This window comes from Etheostoma cragini, chromosome 2 (assembly GCF_013103735.1).
Source record: "Etheostoma cragini isolate CJK2018 chromosome 2, CSU_Ecrag_1.0, whole genome shotgun sequence".
NCBI lineage: Eukaryota > Metazoa > Chordata > Actinopteri > Perciformes > Percidae > Etheostoma > Etheostoma cragini.
In genome coordinates, this window is record NC_048408.1 from 2,311,436 (window position 1) to 2,334,914 (window position 23,479).

General features: G+C 40.2%; 2 protein-coding genes across 3 annotated transcripts; both read left to right on the forward strand.

Annotated features, from left to right (window-relative positions):
• The first annotated feature begins 339 nt into the window (after nucleotides 1-339).
• Nucleotides 340-8,400, forward strand: LOC117952741 (zinc finger protein 335-like). 2 transcript variants are annotated; one of them, XM_034885275.1, is made up of 4 exons: nucleotides 340-865; nucleotides 1,878-1,954; nucleotides 2,775-2,886; nucleotides 6,893-8,400. In XM_034885275.1, the coding sequence occupies exons 1-4, from the start codon at nucleotides 349-351 to the stop codon at nucleotides 7,942-7,944; spliced, it is 1,758 nt and encodes a 585-aa protein (XP_034741166.1). In that variant the 5' UTR covers nucleotides 340-348; the 3' UTR covers nucleotides 7,945-8,400. The 2 variants fall into 2 exon arrangements, with proteins under 2 accessions (XP_034741166.1, XP_034741159.1); XM_034885268.1 differs by having other exon boundaries at nucleotides 2,772-2,886; nucleotides 6,893-8,399.
• Nucleotides 8,401-20,352: 11,952 nt separating this feature from the next.
• On the forward strand, nucleotides 20,353-22,262 carry LOC117952757. Its single transcript, XM_034885286.1, has 3 exons — nucleotides 20,353-20,433; nucleotides 20,737-21,309; nucleotides 21,863-22,262. Exons 2-3 carry the CDS (start codon nucleotides 20,862-20,864, stop codon nucleotides 22,099-22,101), a joined length of 687 nt encoding a protein of 228 aa, XP_034741177.1. The 5' UTR covers nucleotides 20,353-20,433; nucleotides 20,737-20,861; the 3' UTR covers nucleotides 22,102-22,262.
• Nucleotides 22,263-23,479: the final 1,217 nt, after the last annotated feature.

Consider the following 23,479-nt stretch of genomic DNA (forward strand, 5'->3'; position numbering starts at 1 on the left):
AAGGCATCCTTTTTTTGCCAAAATGGTCTGTGGAATGAAGTTCCAAAGGAATTTTGGAACTTTTAAACATTACTTTATCCATTTCATTCTAAAGGTGTTGTTCACATCCATGAAGTCTAATATGTCCATAGGTTCTACGGTGGCATATCTTTTTCCAAATAAAAATAATTAAAATGTTATGTATTTCTTCACAGAGGGATTGATGGATAAACATAGATTGAGTAGTGTGAATTATTATAGAGATAGCCATCCGTCCACTTTACTCAGAAGAACTTTACCTAACGTGGACAGATCTCTCTGAAGCCTTCACATTGAACTGATTTTGAGTTTTCTGTGTATAGTGAAGTGATGCTGAACAACAAACTGACGTCATCAAGAAGCGACTCTCGCCCCTCAAAGAACCACAACATTCTAGAGCACAGAAAAGAAAGGCAGACAGTGAAACAGTCAGCAGTCAGTCACATATCGTGTCAGTCTGTTCACGCCCGTGCGCCGCCGCCGCCGCCGCCGCCGCCGCCGCAGCAGCCGTCTACCGAGCGCATCCGTCCGTGCAGGAACAGACAGACAGACAGACAGACAGACCTGGCAATGATGGCGGACTGCGTTGGCTTTCAGGCGCAAATCGCCTCGATTATAGAGATATTGGCCAATTCGGCAGTGGCGGAGATCTGCAAACTGGTGGACGATGGTTACGCGGCGCTGCGCTCCCAGATGGACCTGGAGCGGGAGAAAAGCGAGAAGGAGAACGATGCACTGCGGCAGAAACTGCGAGAAATAGACGTCAAGGTGCGGAACGACGAGAGGAAGATGAGGAGACGAAATCAGCGGGAGGAAATGCACGCCGTTCATTTTAGGCCACCCGAAGGTAAATAGATATAGATGGCAAGAGGCAGGGCTGCAGCTGGCCTGCTGGGTTGCACCACCATTGCTTCATTACGTGTGAGGGAGTCATGGCACAGATCTGTCCTCGTTAAAGGCTTATTAATAAGAATATATGCGTATTAATAAGCCGATGCATTCAGTATTTACCACGCAGTAGTGGGCCTGTAGTAGCTGTGTGTTTCCATCCTGCTCTAACTTGTCATCATGTCTGAGCACACACTACCATGCTCCAGTGGCACTGTGGACCTCAGCATCATACATGCACAGGGTGTCACATGTGTGGCAGGCTGGCCAAAATGACAGTTATATTTCAATGACATGCTGTTAGTTTTGGCCTCATTTCTCCAAATTTAGCGAGACATTACATTGCATAACTCCCTGCTGCTGGGCTCATATTAACCTGACTCCTTCCCCTCTGTTCTATGTGTACAGTTTTTCTCTGCTGGTGGAACTTGGCCTCATTTAGTCTTATGGTTATTTGAGTGAACACATCCATTTATTATAAAGTAATAGGCCTATAAGCATACAACTAAAATAATGAATGTTGTAAAACTAGATTTTGATAACGTGAGCTTTTTTATATTAGCTGAACACGTGGTTCATTGATGTTTGCTGTATCGCTGTATGTACTTTGTCCACAGCAATCCCACCAATAGGTCCCAAAACGCCCCAGTTAGAGAGTAAATGCCATAAAGATATTCTTTGTAAATCTTTACAATCATTCCCAAAAGAACTAAACAGGCCTGCTTCATTGCACCATGTTGCTATGGTATGTTATATTGTCACTACTTGATGTTTTTTTTTTACATAAGAACTGACCATTCAAGACAGCACAGGATTATAGTCTGAAGGACTGTAAGCTATTCAGTAGCTTATTCATTATTACTTTGAAGGTTGTACTTGCTAAATGATGACACAGTTATCCAAAATCACACAAGTTCAAAAGGCAGGAAAACCTGTGGACGTTACTTGCTCAGTGTACTGATATTTTTCAGAAGCTGAAGACCATCAGCCCGTGGTGCCGCCTCTTCCCGTCGTCTCTGAAGACAAACCCGTTCATCACATTTCAAAGGTAAAGATTAATCAGCAGATTTTTTTAAAATAAGTTCTATTGAGTTACAGCTATTTCACAGTGATACAGTAGGTAAGGCATTCATTTATCCTCTGGGAACATAGAAATGAAGGCAATGGAGATGACACACTGACAGGTGACCTGCTCATTTATATAATAAAACACAATGGTGCCTGAAAATGGAGAATTATAAAAACAAACATGCCGAGAGAATGTATGGAAACTCTGATCCGTATGAACATCTTTAGAGACTGGAAATTCGCGACCCAGATGTTGAGTTGGTGACTTGAAGCCGGACTGTATGCGAGAGGAATCCTTATATAATAATAGTAATATATTTCACTTTTTATCACACTCTACTTTTAGATCCACTTTTTCGTAAACATTCAAACCAGCAGTGTTTTTGTGCTGTTCTAGTGACCATTACTATTCCTTAAGCAACTTTCAAATGGCAAAAGCTATAACATACATATATACTGTATATGACGCATGCCTTTGGTGTGGGAAATCTGGGTTCAATTCCCACTGTGATTCATCAATGAATGTGTCCCTGAGCAAGACACTTAACCCATAGTTGCTCCAGTGGCCTCTGACATACAGAACTGTGCAAAAGTAGAGGATCACAAAGGGGGAGAGAGTGGAGGAAACGGGGAACTCTAACAGCGCTAATGGCAACAATGCAAAGAGAGCATTAGTTATCGATTTTTACTACCCGTACAAATAGTTTATTAATAGGGTATATTAAGCCCCCACCTGATGAATGCAGATCCATGTCCATGTCCATGTCGTGTTCCAGCTGCTTTTTCATGTATCACAGCAGGACAAAACCAAGGGGTTGCCATTGGTGAAGCAGGAAAAGGTGGAGAAAGATGACTGCAACCTGGACCTCAAGGTGGAGGTCAATATCAGGGCAGAGTGTGGCCTGTCTACTGGTGAGTGTGGCTCTTCACTGTACATGATTAAATACATGATTATATTCATGTTTACTCTGGTTTTCATACAATGAAAGCAGAATATGAAGAAAGACCTCCCTAATTATTACAAATTACTAGTGGCAGCAGACATTTTTCTGTCCTTGACCAGGTAACCTTAAGTTTAGAATATTATGTGAGACATATCACAGATATCACAGATATGTCTCACGTATAAGTCAAGAATGAACCTCTATGGTCTATTAATTTGGCTTCCAAAAGAGGGTAAGACAGAAGGGAACAGAAATGCTGTTGACTAAATGTACATGTGGCGTGGTGTCTAAGTAACTAATTTAAACAAGGACTATTATATGATATATGTCCTTTATTTTCATTTTTTATATAACCTTTATTTATTCAGAGCAGGTTTACTGAGAGGCAGCCTCTCTTTTGAAACGCCGACCTGTCACGCTCATACCTGGAAGCTGCCCAGTGCAACCACAGTCTGATCGGCTGCCACTAAGCAGCTCCATCAGAGCGCTTTTGAGGTTTAGGGCCTTGCTCAAGGGCACCACAGTGTTGTTAGTGAGGGAGAACAAGCGCTGCTGTTTCACGTTCGCCACCCAGATTTTATCCTGTTGGTCTGGGGATTGAACAGACGACCTCCCGTCACAAGCTCTGTTCTCTTCCCTCTGCTTCTTCAGTCTTTTGCTCTCTCCATCACGTTTGCATTTGCGCGTCCAGCTTTCTCCTTTGCGCTGGTACAAACCTTTCAAGGGTACATCCCCACTGGCTAAAGTTTTTTGACACTTGAGTGACAGCTCAGTGGCTGACCTAACGTTTTAGTGAGGCTGACGTTAGAACGACACCCTAAACAGTGGATTACAACAATATGATTTTGTTTCAGTGAGGGATCTTTTAAGAATACTTGAGAAGTTTTGATTGGACTTTAAGGCACAAAAATAATTCCATATTTAACCAGCTAAAAGTTCTGTTTTTACCAATAACAGACTCAAATTGTTAGTATAAATGTCTGACATTATGGAAAGGATCTTCTATAGAGGATAAGAAGTAAGTGCCTATTTTTCTGTCTGTAATGGACCCAAACACATTTAACTTGTTATGCAGAAAAAACATGTGAAATATTATCGATTTCCAAAAGTTATTCAAAACCAGGGAGAGGAATGCCAGAAGTTATCAGAGGAAAGGAGGCGCTTTTGGTTCTAAAAGTCCTAACTCACTCAGGTAGTGTAGATAGCAAAACGGGGCTCTTTGAAAGGAAAAAAACAAAACAATTGAGAGTCACTTGGCTACACCTTGAGTATCGACATGATGTCATACAGTTAAGGTTAGGTTGATTAAAGACATTATTGCATACTCATTTTCACAACACAACGGTCAATGATGACTTAGTACTGCGTTTCCCTCACTCATCCACACACCGTCTGGTTATAGGCCTCCAAACCTTTGTAGGATTTAAGGTGTGCAGCTGTGTATGGGCTTGGTGAGAAAAGCAGGTAGTATATAGTATACTAGATAGTATGTATCGGGATATGCAACTAAAGGGAGAAGAGGGAGCCAACTCATAGGGATCTGCACCGCTAATAAACTGTAATTTCTAAAAAAAAATCACGCCTTTTCTTGTGGTCCAAGTCCTTCCCTATGTGCCTTTGCATCTTGGATGCTTTTCTGTTGTTTAGACATGGCTACATTCACTTAAACCATCCAAAGTGCTAAAAACTCCACTGTACTCCTTTCAGTTGTTTACACCAAGTGCCTCCAATATGGCGGCGCATCCAGGTTACTGCCCGGAACGTGACGTCGGGGAAAAGCCTCTATTGGAAGTGCAGTGTTAAGTTAAAGTCCAATAAGTCCTTTGTCAAACCGTAGCAATGTGTCCCAGGCCAGGATAGGAAACTAACTAACTATGTAAAGATCAACAAGCCACTGACAGACACGTTCAAATTTGATTATTTTGCAGAATCCTGAGCCTTTTTGGTGAGGTTACTAGGAAAACTCAGACCAGAGTAGTTTCATTCTCCTTAAAACAGGTTTTATGTTTATTTTTAAAGAACTATGCAAAAAAAAAAAATTTCTCTGTCCCCCACAACTTCATTGCAACAAATCCCGTGCAAACAAAAGTTATCTCTGCGCAATCTGTCCTCCATGTCCGCTATTTTGTCTTTCAGTCGGGCATGACACACAGTAAGCCTTTTCTCATACGCAGAAAGCCAGGTGTCTGTCTCCGCCAAACGAGTCTCACTCTTCTCAACATAATCCATACACTTTCAAACATCAGTCTGTATGGCAACCATCTCACCAGAGCCTGTGTCTTGCTTGTCAACTGAGCCACCACGTCTTCAACAAGTGCAGGATAGCCTCCTTGATATAGCGTTGAGTTCGCCCCCATCACATTGTGTAAAATACTTTTGAAAACCTAAAAAGTTGACAGAAACGTTTTAAAAAGTAGCATAAAACATGTGTTTTATTAAATTTCAGGGGGCCCACTGTGGAGCAATGATCCACTACCTTTCAATCCTGTTTCAGGGTTGTCTTCCGCCATGGACATGGTTGTCAAGGGCCAACCTCATGGTGAAGATGCAAACTTAAAGCACTTTGTTAGAAGACAGTTAGAAAATCGTCAGTTCAGTCAGGATGTTTGCTGTGGGGGAGGAGAGTGATTATTCCCTTGTCATTATGAGTCAAAGTATTGCAGCAACTTCATGCAGGACACAGTGGAATAGTGAGAATGGAGGACATAGCAGGAAACTATTTTTGGTGGACCGACAGATTCAACAGATAGCTGAAGGTTGTTAATTGTTCAAAAGGTTTGAAAGAATTCGCCACTAGCTCCTCTTCATCCCTGAGAGTATCCAAAAGAGCCATTTCATTGTGTGCACATTGAATCAACTCCTAAAGACTCCTACCATGCCTACAGAACTGTCTTGTGGAGATTCTTCAGATGCATAGAAAAACACGTGAGAGGAGAGAAGATGTTGTGTATGTTGGGCTGTTCTCTATTCCATAGTTAAGATACACATGATGGATTCTGGGTAACTTCAGTTTACATTGTTGGTGTTAGCCATGCTGCTGTAAAGATCTGCCGTTGGGCTAATAAACGGTTAATATTCCGTCATTGTCCGTCTTATGATTGTTATATTTAGTAACATAAAACAGGGAAGAATATAACGAAGACCCTTTTTATTTAACCAGAAACCGCTCCGAAATCGCCATTGCGTTATAATTAGTTATAGCATATAGTTTTAGACTGCTGGGGGACTTCCTTTGACACACTGAGCTCCTCTCTCCCCTCTTTCCATCTGTGTGCATCCATGTTTTCAGAAATGCTTGTTACCAACCTAGCTCTGGGGAGACTATTCCCTGGAGCCTTTATGTTTTTTCTCAGCAGTTTACCTTAGTTTAGGGTGGCACTGTATCATGGTTGCAGATGTGGCTGTGGTTCTGCTCAGCACCCTGCTACTACAACTACTATTTGTAGTCATAGTTCCATTATCTTTATTGTGACTTTTATTACAGCTGTTCATCACACCCCCAACCGGCACCGTCAGACTCCGCCTACCTAGAGCCTGGGTCTGACAGGTTTCTTCCTAAAATGGAGTTTTTTGTTGACACTGTCACACTAAATGCTTGCTCTTAGGGTAATAACTGGAATTGTTGTTCTTTGTACATTTTAGAGTGTCGTCTAGACCTACCTTATCTGTAAAGTGTATTCTTGTGATTTGATTTTAGATTAAAAAAATACAAAAATGCACGTATATCAGAAAACAATTTTTTTTCAAAACAACTTTGATTTTCTGTGGTAGCAGGGAAAACTGGGTTTACACTGAGTAGAACATTTTAGCTGGGAACAAACCTAGATTTATCCCAAAGTCAATTTTATTTCTAGTTTTTGATTGTACTCAATTCATTCTTTTCCTGTCAATTCTCATCAGCCCTCTCTGTCTGGCTTTCTTTAAATTTCTCTTTTTTCTTTAACTTTTCTCACCCTGTTCCCCTGTGTCTTCAGCCATGGAACCTAGTGAGGAAACCCCTCCCAGTGATATTGTTCTTAACACCAGTGTCGCAAACAACACCTCCACCACCACCCAGCCTCCAACCTCTTCTTCCCCCACTGATGCCACAATGGACCTGACCTGCAGGCCTCGGGCGAAACGTAAAGCTGCCATACTTCTGAGCAACAGTTTGACATCCAGCAGTGGAGGGGTCACGGCCTCTGAGGCTACTCGCAGGGACTTTGGGGGGACCCTAATAGAGGGTGCTCTGAAGCCAGAGATCCAGACGGATGATGCTACAGAAGATGAACATCCCTCTCAGCTGTCAGCCGCTGTAGCCTCCGATGAGCCCAGCCCCGATCGCCTCAACAGTCTGGGCCTGGACCTGGCCTGGATGCAGGAGAGGGTCAGCCATCTTGGTGCAGCATACGCAGTTGCACAGCTGGGTTTGGGGAACACAGAAACTGGCCACCCCTCTGCTTCCTTCCCCTCGCAGGGTGGAGGGGACAGTCTAGATGGCCCTCCAACCATGCTCTACACAGGTGGCGCTCATGAAATGGCTGCTTTCGCCGCCTCCTTCGACATGGCCGCTGCCGCAGCTGCTGCTGCTGCTGTCGTGGCTGCATCACCTCCCCCGCCTCATCCGCCCCCTCCCACTACAGCTCCTTCTGCCAACACGACAATCCAGAGGCGGCCTTACGGTAGCAGCGCTGCTGCTGCTCAAGAGCCCATGGTGTGCGCTGTGTGCGGGCGCATCTTTCCCAGCGCAGCCGCCCTGGAGCTGCACCAAAGGGTGCATACAGGGGAGAGGCCCTACACCTGTCCCCACTGTGGGAAGGGCTTTGCCCAGCCCAACAACCTGCGGGTCCACCTCCTCATCCACACTGGAGAGAGGCGTTATCGATGTACACTGTGTGGGAAGAGTTTCATCTCGTCCAGCCACCTGAAGAGGCACCGCACTGTCCACACGCAGGAGAAGCCCTACAGCTGCTCACGGTGCGGACAGTCCTTCAGCCAAATGTGTAGCGTTCGCAGACACCGACAGCAGTCCCAGTGTGGTTTGTAGACTGACCGCTGGAGGAGGTGGATAGCATCTGGAACTGATCCTCATCTAGTTTGGGGGCTATGACGGGTGAATGATTAAAATCCTGTACATGGAAATTCTAGCATTTTATGTAAGCACGAACAATAAGCAAGGCTGTATCCTGTGATGTCATGGCACGTAGCGTTGATATATGAATTCTGTTTTTTTAAGGCAAAGGACATGATTGTCCCTAAAGCCCTCTCAACCTTTTCCTACTCCTTGTTTTAAACTGAGAGGGGGTCACAGAGTGGTAAAAGAGTGCCTAAGACTAAATCCATCAATTTGTCATTAAATCGTGTTGTTTGTATTTACACACAGTTATGTTCAGAAAAATAGCAGTGTGTTTAAAAAAAAAAGTGAATATTGCTCAAAACCTTTAGAATAGCTTTTAATTCCATTGGGAACAATGCACATTCAATTCCAAATCAAGACATGAATTTGGTCATGTCTTGATCAAGTTTGTGTTCTACCTTTTCAGAAATTGAAGAAAAAGAAATATTAGGCTGTTCAAAAAATAGCAGTATTTGCATTTTTCTTCACAAACTCAAACATTTATTGTATAAAATGAAAAATATCTCAAGGGTTTGCTATTTAGTTGCATAACCATTATTTCTGAGAACTGCTTCACATCTATGTTACATGGAGTTGTCCAACATCTGGCACTTGTGGACAGGTGTTCCAGCCCATTATGATTGAAATACATTCCACGATTCTTCTGCCTTACTGGGTTTTGCCTCAGAAACAGTATTTTTGATGTCACCCCACAAGTATTCTATGGGATTGAGGTCCAGGGTTTGGGCTGGCCACTCCATAACATCAGTCTTGTTCATCTGGAACCAAGACTTTGCTCGCTCACTGGTGTGTTTTGGGACATTGTCTTGTTGAAAGACCCATTTCAAAAGCATTTCCTCTTCAGCATAAGACAACATGAACTCTTCAAGTATTTTGATGAATTGAAACTGATCCATGATCCCTGGTATGTGATAAATAGGCTCAAAACCACAGTATGAGAAACATCCCCATAACTTGATTTTGCACCACCATGCTTTACTGTCTTCACAGTGTACTGTAGCTTGAATTCATTGCAGGGGGGCCCTTGCACAGTCTTTCTGTGACCCCTAGACCCAGAAAGAAAAATTTTGCTCTCATCAGTCCACAGAATGTTGCGCCATTTGTCCTTTGACCAGTCAGTGTGTCCTTTTGGCAAATTTCCATTTCAGTGCATGTCTTTTTATCAGCAATGGGACTATCTGGGAGCTTCTAGTTGATAGCTTGGCTTCACATAGCCTTCTTCTGATCGTAACAGAACTCACAGGTAACTTTAAGTCTTCTTTGTTTTTCCTGGAGCTGATCACCTTTGCCTTTTCGGCTATTCTTCCATCCATTTGAATGGTAGTTGACCGTTTTTTCCCCCACATGGTTCATGCTTTGGATGCCATTTTAAGGCATTTGAAATCATTTTGGCTGAGCAGCCTATCCTTGTCTACACTTCTTTATGTTTTCCCCTCTCCAATCAACCTTTTAATCAAAGGCCGCTGTTCCTCAGAGCAATGTCTAAAAGGAGCCATTTTGCTAAGTATTTCATTGTGAATTGCCCTATAACCAGCATGTACAACATATGGTTCCTCCCTTCCTTAAATATGGTCCATAATTGACACCTGTTTCTTCACAGAATCAGTCACCTCACTTATTGAACATGCCCCTTTCAATTACAGATTCACTTACACAGAATGAGCAGCATGCATGTCATGACTGTTCTATGACTCTACAACACTTACTAGTTAATTATTTGCCATTTAGAACGATGTATGAGGTTAGTGATGTTGGACTGCTATTATTTTGAACACAACTGTAGCTAACAATTTGACTGATGATGCTGGGATACTGCCCTCATCACAGTGTACCTGCACTGTTCACGGACCACTTTGTCAAACATGATGAACAGAACATGAATATTTTGAGCACCTTACAGCTCCATAGTATTATTGTAATGAGTTGACTTATAATATGAATTGACTTAAAATACAATTAAAGTTCATCCAACGTTAAGCAAAACAAAAATCTATTGCGTTATACTACTGTGATTTCCAGATTTACATTTCCAGAGACTTCCAGCTGTTGTTTTTTTTAGGACCGCTGGCACTACCAGACTTAATTTCTCTCACTGTAAAGTGTCAATATCAAAGGATGCTGAGTCATATTCAGTGGAGTTCTTTTTTGACTGGAAGCAGGGAGAACCTGTTAGCTTATGCCTTGTTTCCACTGTATCGTACGGTACTGCTTGACTCGACTCACTTATTTGGAACCAATACTTTTATCTTTTCGTTTTCCATTGTGACGCTGCGCAAAAGTGCCGTGACATTATCTTCCAATTTTGCTCATGGAAAACAAAAAGAGAGAGTCGAGTTGAAAACATGCCATTAGTTAGCTTAGCTCAGTCAAAAGAGAAATAGCTACACATTCCAACAACAACAAAGCTGTCTTAAGTGGTATGTTTATGTAGGAAACATATGTAGTAATGAAAAGTAGAAGATGTTATTTTCACTGAGCGAGTGACAGCACACAGCCTTTCTGTCTCCTTAGAGAGGCAATTTGTATCACAGCACAGAGACAGACTGCAATTGCCTGGGGCCCCCAGCTAAATGGGCCCCAAACAGTTATAGATTTATTATGATGATTAGATATAAAAAAATATTGAATTATGTTACTATTCTGATTCATTCTACCCCCCAAAAAAACTTGCAAAAGGCCCCCAAAGCACTTAAAAAATATGCAACTCAACTATTTCTAGTAATTACCTACTGTGTAAGCATTGTACTACATTCACCTGATTACCTGAAATGTTATTTCTGGAATGCAGGACTTTTACTCTGTGGTGTTATAATTATATGTATACTGTATATACTAATAATAGTTGTTCTTCAACCTCTGGCAGAACCACCATTCCCAGCATTAGTGCCATTAGTATTGCAAACTAACACCTTTTGAGGTTTAGTGGCAGTGTGGGGCTGTTCCTGGAGCGGTCGGCTCCTGCTCGTTGACTCCAGGGAAGCAGACTTTTTTTTTTTTTTGTACCACTAGTATATCCAACACCTGTAAAACACACTTAGAGGAGATATTCATTAGCAATTAGTTTGCTGGTAACCCTCGTTAGATGACATGCTGCACACAGTCAGCAGAGCCTTGAAGCCCCGCCCCCACTGCGCACAGAGCAGTCCCTTGTTTTTTTTAGCGTCTTGCTTTACATTTTACCCTTTCACTAACTGGAAATGTTGGTATTGGCAGTGGTAGAAGAACTACTCAAAACAGTTTTTCTGAAGTTAAACTATTAACTATTAAATAATGCACAGTACAAGTTCTGCATTCAATTTTTTTTTTCTTTTTCTAAGCACTCAGCACAATGTAGGCTTTTCAATGTTTTGACAACTGTTTAATGTTCCATATGATGATCATAAATGACCTATAACAGCAAACGTGACTAACGGTGAAAAGAACGCTATTTATTTTAATAGTTTTTATTAATGCCTTTGCCCAGGTCTGATTTTCCCCGCAAAGCCCGAATTATTTTCTGCAGGTAGATTGCTACAGAGCACACATTCTGATGGGTCAATAGATTTTGGGTGTAACACCTGACAAGCCTGTGTTGTTTTTTTACAGTCAGGTAAATAGTAGCAGGAGATTTCTTTATATAGGTCTAATAGTATTTTAATGTTACCTTAGAAGTTATCTGCTGTAGTTGTGGATTATACTGAGGTTGGACCATCCCAGGAAAAAAGGAAATTAAACGCAGAACAATTTAAAGTAACAGACGGAGACAATTACGGGATTGTGCAGGATTCAAAAACATCCCTGAATTGGCCCTCAGGTATGTAACATGCAGATTTTATTTATAAAATAAATTTACAATGCGTGATATGGTTGTACGTCTATAGGTACAGGAGGAGGTTTTTATTTTTTCTAGTCCGTGATTGTGTTGGACTATTTGTTAAAGCCAAGGACAAAAATTGGATGCAGGCCTGATTTACAAATAGATGATGTATTTGTCACATACAGTCCACTCTGTTACTCATATTAGCTGTTTCCATCCACTTGTTTGCAATTATCTGAAGTTCGGTAAGAAAACTTGTGAATAAAGCTGGTGAAAGTGTGCTTCCATCCAACAGCTTTAAAGCCAATAAAAATCTGTGAGTAATGACGTCACATGCTGTTTTACGATCCAATTAGTATATCGGATTGATTTGAGACACTTTAAGGTGTTTCCATTCATTTTTGCACTGAATCGCACAACATTCAAGCAAACATTTGCAAACAAAGTTTTTCTAGACATATCAAGCTATATAAGAAAACAACGACACTATCAACACATCGCTATGGGGATGCAGACAACTTGCCATTTATTTTCCCTCCGGCACCGCTGCGAGACAACTCTCTTTTGACACGTGTCTCGCTGTTTGAGCGCCTTCCGTGTCCTAACGTTTGTTTTCCATTTCCTTCGCGACTTCCTGATAAATTATGGAATTTCTCAGATTTTTACTATCTAAAATAGCCCTCATATTTTGCTCGTAAATTAAATTCAAAAAGTCTCGTCTCCTTGTTCGTCCACTTATATCTGTTGTTGTTGACCCCGCCATGTTTGCAAAAATATGGAATAATGGAAATACTGGGCGGAAATAAACTAAAACTTCTTCTTCTTTGTTTTGTGGCGGGTTGCAACCATAAAATAACCTAAAACTTTATCGCATTTTATTATAAAATGATTAAAACGTGTGGATGGAAACAGCTTCTGTTACGGTGTACTTAATGAGTATCCCTCTGGAGACAGCTTGGTTTTGAATCGTAAATGTTGGCACTTTAACAATTGAACACATTTTGCAGTGCAAGCCTGCAATGTCAATCGAAAGTGGGTTTCCATTTAAAGGCTTTAAATATAATTCGGATAAAAACCTGTGTGTAATGATCTCATGCTGTTTTCCAATCAACTTGGTCTAATTAATTATTTTGACACATTTTAAGGGGTTCCATTCATTTCCGACTTGAACAAAGTTTGCTAGCCAAAATGGATCTTGCCATAGATTAGTATTTCACAAATTCTAATAGTGCTTATGCCATCAGCTAAAAGCAACATATCAACCTATGAGAAGACAATGCTATCAAAACATTGCCATGATGATGCAGACAAACGTAAATGCAAGATCGATTGTAGAAATACAACGATCTAAAATAGCTGTTGTATTTTGCTCATAAATTAAAATTAAAAATTCTCTCCTCTTTCATCCACTTATATCTTGCTTTGTCGACAACCGCCATGTCTGCAAAGACAGCAGAAATACGTAGCAGATATGAATAACGCTTTTCCTCTGTTTCATAGCTGGTTGTAGTCATAGAATGATCTCAACTGTAATCGCAATTCATCATTGGACTCTAGGCTTGTTTTCAGAATTGGGAAATTAAATCTGAATATTTCTTTTTTGATATAAAGCCAAATTGATACAATGTTTTAAATCCCCTTCCTTAACTTTTCACAGGTTGAAGCCTGAGGTGTAACAGTCTTTTTAATGTCAATCATTATTTGTTCTCAATTAAAAATCAAAGAAAAAAGGACTGTAAAAACATTTAAACTAAAATATATATCAGAGAGTTGTGTTTGTATGTGTAAATGTTTGGATGTAATTGGCACTAGCTATAGGTTGCAAAGCCAATGAATATTTTGCCTTTTAGTACTCCTTCATGACATGTTCCGGTGTTTAAAAATGTATGGGTATCATTAAACATGTAAAAGGTTTGCAATGAACTGGCATTATTTCTGTGGTTGTTATCTCATACATATAGTGGACCGGAACTTCTCTATCATCTAAACTCTGTGAGAATCTGTTGTTTTCAGAAATTAACAAAAAAAGGAGAAAAGAATTATGACAGGGGAGGAAGTTAGGCTATTTGTCTTTCAGTTGTCAAAGAAAGTATATAATACCAACCCCCAGTGGTTGATTCTAATGATGTAGAAGACCAATGTTAGGCTTAACATGTCAGACATGTAAACTTGTGTTAAAATGTGACTTCAACGTATACAAGTAATTAAGGTTACAGATCTTTTCACATCACACTTCAGTCCTACAAACAGTCGCTCAGTCTCCCATTAATTTCTATTGACGGCTGCATGATGGAATTCAGGCATTCATTGCCTGTTTCTTTGCGACCTTCAGCCAATAGTTCAAATAAGAATAACAGTGCATATTGTGGGATAGTCTTTTCTCAAAGGTATTCATGGTGTCGCACTTGTATGCCCATTCAAAAAGGAATGGAAGTCTCTTAGTGGTCCCTAATACTGTCTCTGAAGTCTCTTTTATATAGACCTTAGTGGTCCCCCAAAACTGGATCTGAAGTCTCTTTTATATAGACCTTAGTGGTCCCCTAATACTGTATCTGAGGTTTCTTTTATATAGACCTTAGTAGTCCCCCAATACTGGATCTGAAGTCTAGCTGTTCTTGGGAAACAGAAAAGTCTTTAAAAAAAAACACTAGACTCCATGTAGATAAATAGTCATTTTAGCATCGATAAACACACTTCATTCAGAATCACCAGAAACCAAATAAAACTGGGAAAAGATGTTTTTGGTCTTCTGTAGACTTTTCAAACCATGACAACTCTAGTGTTGGTTGAAATAAACACATACTTTACCTATTTACATGTGAACATGAATTGTTATGAATTGATACTATAAATAAAAGTAAAATTGAAATTGAAAATATGTTGGCTGTATACACTCTAAAAGTACTATTTTTTTTAAATGGACTCTGGTTGGATTAGCTCTAGCTACTTCATAGCTGTTTCTGGTAAACAGAAAGGTATTAAATAGGTTTTCAAAAGTTCTATCTCTGAAGGGTTAAAACTTGTATTACTTTTAATTAAGTTTTATTGCTATTAGTATGTGTACCAAGTAGTAGGCACACTCTGCGGAATTTCCGCAGAATTTTCTAGTTTTATAATTTATATTGTTTACTGATCCCCAGGAGGGAGATTACAATTTACACTCTGTTAGTAATCACTACACACAGGCCTGAAATACACATGCATGCTCAGGACCTATTCATGCACAAATGTAGAGATGTCAGAGTGAGTGGGCTGCCAGCTTGACCAGCACCCTGAGCGATTGGGGGGGGGGGGGGGGGGGGGGGGGGGGGGGTCAGTGTCATGCTCAAGGGCACCTGGCAGTGCCCAGGAGGTGAAGTAGTATCTCTCCAGCTACTGATCCACACTCCGTACTTTGATTGATCTGTATGGCAGCAGCTCAGGAGACTATGGAGATGTTTTAACATACAGTATGTATGCATATTAGTAATGCCTTCACTCCTTAGATACCATGGAGCACTAAAGTTTATTTCAAATATCAGGCTCTGTGTGCTGGTTGGTCGGCTTTGTCAATCAGGAAACTTAATCACAGGCTTTGTTTAATTAACAGTGGCTAGAATAAGTTTACATCCCATGTTAAAGTTGATTAAAAAGAGGAATAAAAATACATCTTTTGGAGATTGATCTTAATGCCATATTTCATTTTTTTAAGGACACCAGATTTCTTTGTGAATGAATAATGTATCGTAAATAAATAAATATTCTTCCTTAAAATACAAAGGGCATAAGTATACACACCCTTATGTGTTAAATTCCCATAGGGGCAGGCACATTTTTATTATTAAAGGCCAGTTATTTCATGGATCAGGATACTATGCATCCTGATAAAGTTTCCTTGGCCTTTGGAATTAAAATACCCCCCCCCCCCCCCCCCCCCCCCCCCCCCCCCCCCCCCTCAATGCAAATCAAACCAGCTAATAGGCTAACTGACATAAAACCATGCCAATCCCTAGGTATGGTGAAGGGTATGTGATGATGTCGGGGGGGTATTTTAATTCCAAAGGCCCATGGAACTTTATAGGTGTTCTTAAAAGGTGGATCTTCCTAAATAAAGGCAGGGGCTATATATTTTAAAGAAGAACATTAATTACGATACATTATTCATTCACAAAGATAATGGGTGCCCTTAAAGGTTGGATTTTTCCTAATCAAGGCATTAAGATCAATTTCCAAAATATGCTTTTTTATTCCTCTTTTTCCACTGTAATTCCGACTTCCTTCATATCTATATACATTTATCCAATTGAAAAATGCTGTAGGCTCCTGTCTCCACTCTTGGACATTGTCCCAAGACTCACTCGATCTCTATGTCCTCAACGTCCATCTTGAAATGCAAAAGAAAGGCTTCTGTGTATGCTGCTCCTGGGACTTGGAACTTGTTGCTGCACACTGATCTTGGTCTAGGGGAGCTGGTCTTTAAATGGTTTCAAAAGTAGGTTGAAGGTGTAGCAGAAGAGAACATCAGGTAGGAAATCAAATGTTTGGACAGCTATTTGCCCCTGTGTGACCTAGGATACTATCTCTCTATCTCTATCTATCTATATGGATAGATAGATAAGACAATACAATTTCAAATCACGACACACACACACACACACACATACATACAAACAAGTGAGCACATCAATTAATTACACACACACATACTGTGTATACTATATATTTATAACACACACTCACACACATACGTATGTGTGTAATTCCTGTAATGTTGGAACTCAGTTCGATTTAAAAATAAAAAGTAGTTCTTAAGTAATATTTTAAGATATATCCTCAGTTTTCAGCAGGCACATGTCCTACATGTGATTCAATAACTTAATATTGAAAAATCTGATGGGCTTACATTAAAAAGTGCAACATATTGACATATTATACTTATGTGAAAAATACGTAACAAATGGTAGTTTAAAAGTAGAATCAATAGTTTTTTGTGGGTTATTTTTGGTACTTATACCATACCTATAACTTAATACTATCGTCATCATCATGAGCCAAACTGCAATTAAAGTGATGAAAAAAACATTTGCATAAATAAATAATAAACACTGAATAAAGTAGTTTTGTGTAAATTGATTTTTATTTTAAACATGCAATCAAAAGAAATGCACAGTCAACAGTGGTATTGAATATAATTAACTTACTACTTCACATCATTTGCAACAAACCCGTGGAAGGTGCTGTGTCATAACGGCCAAAAGGACTGCCAGCTGTTTCAGGCACAGCTGATGCTACAGTGCAGGGATGCTCTCTACTGGAAGGAGCTTCTCTGAATGTGTTAGGGTGCTGTCCTGGAAGAGCAGCTCCTGTGGAGGTTTAGGGAAGACTCTTTTCTTTTCTCACGATATCAACGGGCCTCTTTAGTCGCCATCAGTACGGCCTGTTGACGGTGTGCAGGGGCCCCTGGGTTGACGATGTGGATTACTGGGGTTGCCATCTTCACTTATAGATACTGAAATGCACTTAGACACAGTAGAAGCACAACATTAGTATTTTAACATTATTTTAAATTATTCTAAATTCAGTTTCTAATATGACAATGCATGTTAGTGTAAAAAAGGTCAGTGATCAGAGCAGGATGACAACTGCTTAACCCTGATTCTTCAGATGAAGATAGGTTTGAGTTAGAGGACAGATAACTTATGAAGTTGACATTTGATCCACTTTTCAGCCCATTTCCCTCTGGCAAAGTTTGTATGCCATATCAGTTAAAAATCTTTTTTCCCAGAACTTGCCAGTTAAACCTGTCTATCTGAAAATTTCTCTCTGATTCAATGCATTCATGAGAGGGCACATGCTGTTATGGCACCAACAGAAACATGAATTAGGTTAGTAATATGTAAAAAGTTAATTCTTTGTTCCAGCAACAATAACTTTAATCTACAGGATTTTTCAACCAGTAGTTTTGGAATTTAACGTTTAGCGTTTTATTCCACGCTAGCTAACGCTAGTTAACTTAAGCTAGTATGGCTAGCTTGAGCTGATACCATTAGCTAGCTAGCTTTCCCAAACCATCAAAAAATCAACGGGGCAGTCTTTACAGTGAGTATAGTAAAGAATACTTTAGTTCAGGCTTAGTAAATATACAAGCAGTGAGTGTTACAAAAATATATTTCATTCAGACTTACCAGAAATACTGTAGCCTATGGTCGTTAGACACCTCAGTCGACCTCAGCGTCAGGTTCAGCTTTGATTGTCGGCGTGTGATTGGTTGTCTGCGATTGGCCAATCCTACGTTTCTAATTGGTTGTCTACACTCAAACGGAAGTCCAATCAGAACACGTAATGCGCGACTAGACGTAACTGGACGTAACTAAACGTAGACTGGTGTGTTTTTATTTAAAATCCAAAACATAACAACAGACCATGGTTGTCTAAGCTACAGTGTAACAGACTTCCTTCTACAAAATCTTTTGCAGAGGTAAGTCGCACTTCACAGCTGAGCAAAAACTACGTGTTTTACTCAACTTGTTCTGTTTAGTAGAGCCATTGTGTGGGGAACAAATACATTAACTTTCCTCTGTTAAAAATAAAAACTTTTTTTTAGCATTTATATTCCAACTATCAGATGTGCTGTGATCTGGAGATGCAAATGCACTTTGTCTCTTGCACTAGCTAGCTAAACAATTTTAATTGTTATTATTATTATCATTATGTGTGTCATTCACATCACATGTGGATTAAAGATTATTTCTCAAACATGTTATAATATTCCTATAGATAAATAAGTCCTGTTTTAAAATGATCTGTGGGTTGTTGATCGAAAACATAAATGTCTTGTTGTGTTGCAGTGAAGGTGTATTTGAGCTAGTTGTAGAAAACACTGCTTTTATTAAAGTGATTTTATAATTTTTTTATTACTGATAGAAATATAGTCTAATATTTTCATTAGCCCAGTGACGGATTGGCCATCCGGATCTAATATATATATTAATAATAATGAAATAATGACAATAATTTCTTTATTTAAAAAAAAAAATCATTTTTTATAATAGGCTATTATGTAATCAAAAAATTATTATGTAAATATTATGTATGTTTTATAAGCGCCGAATCCATTATTATTATTAATTATCACCTACCACCACCAAGAGGGGGAGGGAGGGGGTGAGAAAACGAGAAAAAGAGAGAGAAAACAAAGAAAGCAATGTTGCCAGGGCCGTTTTTTGATCCCGTCACTGTAGCCTACCAGTTGCAGCTACCGTATGTTAATGAGTATATGTCCTGTATACAGTGGTGCTCATACGTTTATGAAGCCATGCTAAAGTTTACTAAAAAGAGGAATCATAAAGAATCATCTTTTGGAAATTGATCTTAGTGCCTTAAGGGAAAATCCAACCTTTAAGGGCACCCATTGTTTTTGTGAATGAATAATACGTTGTAAATAAATTAATATTCTTACTTAAAATACAAAGGGCATAAGTATACACCACATATGTTAAATTCCCATAGAGGCAGGAACATTTTTATTTTTAAAGGCCAGTTATTTCATTAATCCGGATACTATGCATCCTGACAAAGTTACCTTTGCCGTTGGAATTAAAATATTCCATACACATTATCACATACCTAGAGATTGGCATTGTTTTATTTCAGTTAGCCTAATAGCAGGTTTGATTTGCATTGAGAGATGATCTCATGGAAAGTTCCCCATGCCTCTATATGTATGGTAAAGGCTACGCGATGATGTGGGGTTATTTTATTTCCAAAATCTAAGGAACATTCATTTATTATACATTATACATTCACAAAGAAAATTAGTGTCCTTAAAGGTTGGATTTTTCTTTCTTTTTTTTAATTAAGACATCAAGATCAATTTCCAAAAGATGTTTTTTTATTACTCTATTTAGTCAACTTTAGCATTGTTTCATAAACTTATGACTACCACTGTTTGTGTCTATAATTCCTTAATACTTGACTGATTTATTTTAAAGTACATTAAACTGTAGTCTTATGTGTCTTATGTGTTATAAGTGACCTTTTGCATTTTTGTTATCAAGCACAGTGCTATAATGATGTTTGACCAGATACATATTTCTCAGTTTGAGTTCAGTTAGACGGTTTAGTTAAGCGAAATAACTTGCTTAGTGTGCTGCTTGATTATCAGTGAAGTAATTGCTGTGTTCGTTTGTGTGTTTGTGTGTTTGTACTTGCAGTTTCAATACGTCAGTTTACGAACAAGATTTTCATTGAGAAAATGCTTAGATCCAATTCTGGACCAAAATCATTTGCGAGACCTCGGCCTTCAGGAGGTAGGTATTCTTCTTCGAAGAAGTCCAAACAAAGGTGTGAGAGACCTTTGTCTCCTGAAGACCTCAACCCTCTCACCGTCTTGAGGGAGCATGGACAAAGGGGTGAGGGCCCTTTGTCTAGTGGAGGCATCAAACCTTCTGCCACCATGAAGGGGCACAGGCAGTGGGGTGAGGGCCCTTTGTCTTGTGCAGAGAACCTGCCCTCTACCACCAGGCCGCAAGAACGAAGGGATGTGACCTCTTTGTTCTTCGTTGGCACCAACCCTTCTGCCACCATGAAGGGGCACAGGCAATGGGGTGAGGGCCCTTTGTCTTGTGCAGAGAACCTGCCCTCTACCACCAGGCAGCAAGAACAAAGGGATGTGACCTCTTTGTTCTTCGTTGGCACCAACCCTTCTACCACCGTGAATGAGCACAGGCAAAAGGGTGAGGGCCCTTTGTCTTGTGCAGAAAACAAGGCCTCTACCACCAGGCACCGACTACTAAGGGCTGTGAGATTTTTCTCTTCTGATGAAATCAAGGCTGTAACTCCAATGCGGAAACAAGCATGGAGGAGTGAGAGCTTTATGTCTACATCTTCTGAAGACAACCAGCCTTCTACCACGAGGAGGGAGCAAGAAAAAAGGGCCGAGAGCCCTTTGTCGTCCCCTTCTGAAGACGTGCCTTCTTCCACGAGGAGGCAGGAAGAAAAAAGGGGTGAGAGCCCTTCTTCCTCTTCTGAAGAAGATGAGCCTTTTGCTCCAATGCGCCTTCAGGCATGGAGGAGTGAGAGTTCTTCATTTTCATCTACTGAAGAAGACGAGCCTTCTACCATGAGGAGGCAGCAACAACAAAGTCCTGTGTCCTTCATGGAGATTACCCTTTCTACCACCTTGAGTCAGGATGGACGTGGTCGCAGCCCTTCCTCTACGTCTTCATCTTATGAAGACACCGAGCCGGCTAATAGCTTTTTATCCATCCATCTGAGTGCAAGAGGGAACTTAGGGGATGCAAGACAAAAGGAAGCAACAGAAAGAGTAAAAAGAGAAAGAGAGAGGTGTGAAGAGATGAAGAACAAGAACCAGGAGGAGGAGAGGAAAACCTTTGGTCTGCTTTCAAGGACTTACATTTGGTGGCTCAACCACAAGATAGACCGCGTTGCTAGAGAAATCCAGTCAACCGTCGTGGATGAGCGCAACCTCCTGCGTCACGGTAAGAAAGCAAACTTACATTTTGTTACATAACATGACATACAGGTATATGTATAGCGTCCTTTTAGATAAAGAGTCACAGTAGACCAGTGGTGGAACAGGTATTTATTTTTCAAAAGTAAAAGTTCCAACTCCACTATGCAAAAAAAATTCCATTACAAGTAATAGTCCTTTATTTAAAGTCCTGAAATTGAACTTATTACTCACTAAATTCATTGAACGCTAATGTAATCGGAGAAGCAGCCCATGTGACTAATACAGGCTACTGTGTGATATTACATTACATTGAAATGTTAGGATGAAACACACAAGGTACATTGTGTTCATTAGAGGTGTTGCTTGATGTGTTTTGGAGAGAGCCAGGTTAGCAGCTTCTTGTCATTATAACAATGAGTTTAAAATTGTAAAACTCAGTTAAGCTAAGATAGCTCTTATCTCCCTCAATGTTGCCAGGCCAACATGCATTTTTAACAACTTGGAACAAAACAATTTTTTTCGGGTGTGAGTGTACAACTGGACTCCACACTTAACCTTTCATATTCTGCTGTTTACAGGTCACCTCAGTAATTCACAGAAAATGGCAGAAAAAGAACGACTGCTTGACCGAAGGACGAAGCTGGTTGTGTACAAACGCAGACAAGAATTTAAGGTGGAGAGGGAAGTGAGGAAGCAAAGACTGAAGGTAAAGAGGACGGAAGAAAAGGTTGTGAAGATGGAGAATATCTCAGAGTTATGCAACAACCCAGAAAGGCCAACACCAGACAGACGTAGACATAAATTATATAGCATTTAAGAGAAAAGGATAGCAATCAGAAAAATGGCACCAAATAGAAAGATTTGACAAAACTGAAGTAAAGAAAAGTTAAAAATTCTATTAAAACATTAGCAACCACCATCAAACATCATCCCAACCACCTGATAACACCCTATATGCTTTAATTCAATTACAAAATGATTAGCTCCCCTTATGACATTTTTAAAATATCTTGATTTCTCCATGGAAATTACCAATTAACATCAAGTGTTTATAGTGTATTTGTTTTTACCATGACAAAGACAAAATGTCCACTAAGTTGGATTGGGATATGTTATTGAGTGAAAACAAGAAAGGGCAAAAATGAGACGTCCAAAATTATTAGCCCGGGGGCTAATATAATATTGATAGTGTACCCTTTCTGTGCCACTACTGACAACAAGCTCTTAGAGTAGTGGCTCAAGTCTTCTGAGGGATTTTGGCCCATTCTTCTATTGCAAATTGTTCCAGCTGGTCCAAATTGCGTGGTTTCCAAGCATGGACATTCACTTTGAGCACCCGCCACAGATTCTCAACAAGGTTGAGGTCTGGACTCTGTGCGGGCCACTCGAGGACCTTGGTTTTGGAATCATTCAGAAACTGTTGAACCAATTTCAATGTATGCTCTTGGTCATTGTCTTGTTGGAAGACCCAGCGACAACCTAAGTATAGACTACAGATTTCTGCATATTATCCCTCAAAATTTCAACTTAATTTTCCTTTTCCATGATGCCATGCACCTGAATAAGGCTCCCTGTGCCTGAGGCTGCAAACAACCCCAGCGCATGATGCTCCCCCCACCATGTTTAACTGTGGGAACCGTGTTCTTAGGGTTGAAGACCTCTCCCTTTCTTTGCCAAACATAAGCAACGTCCATGTGCCCAACCAGTTCCAGTTTAGTCTCATCAGACCAAAGCGCAGACTTCCAAAACTCATCTTTACCTTTCAAATGTTCACTGGCAAACCTCAGTCTGGCTGTGATGTTCCGCTCTTTGAGTAACGGGGTTCTTCTGGGACGATTGCCCTGAAGCCCACCACGATGAAGAGCCCTCATCTCTGTGTTCCTTGAAACATCAACTCCAGAAGAGGCCAGGTGAGCAACAATCATCATGGCAAAAGTCTGCGTCTTGTTGCTGACCTCTCAGACTATTTTCCTCTCCAGAGTTCTTGCGTGCGCTTACGACCACGCCCAGCTTTGTTTCTTACAGAATGTATCTCCTTGTACTTACAACGTACAGGAATGGCTATACTGCAATTTCCAAATGCTTGGAAATGGCAGTTCCCCCTTATCACCAGCCTCCACTCTCTTCTTTCTGAGCTCAAGACTGATTTCCTTTGTCTTTGGCATGGTGAGTATACGTAGTCGGGGTAGTAGTTT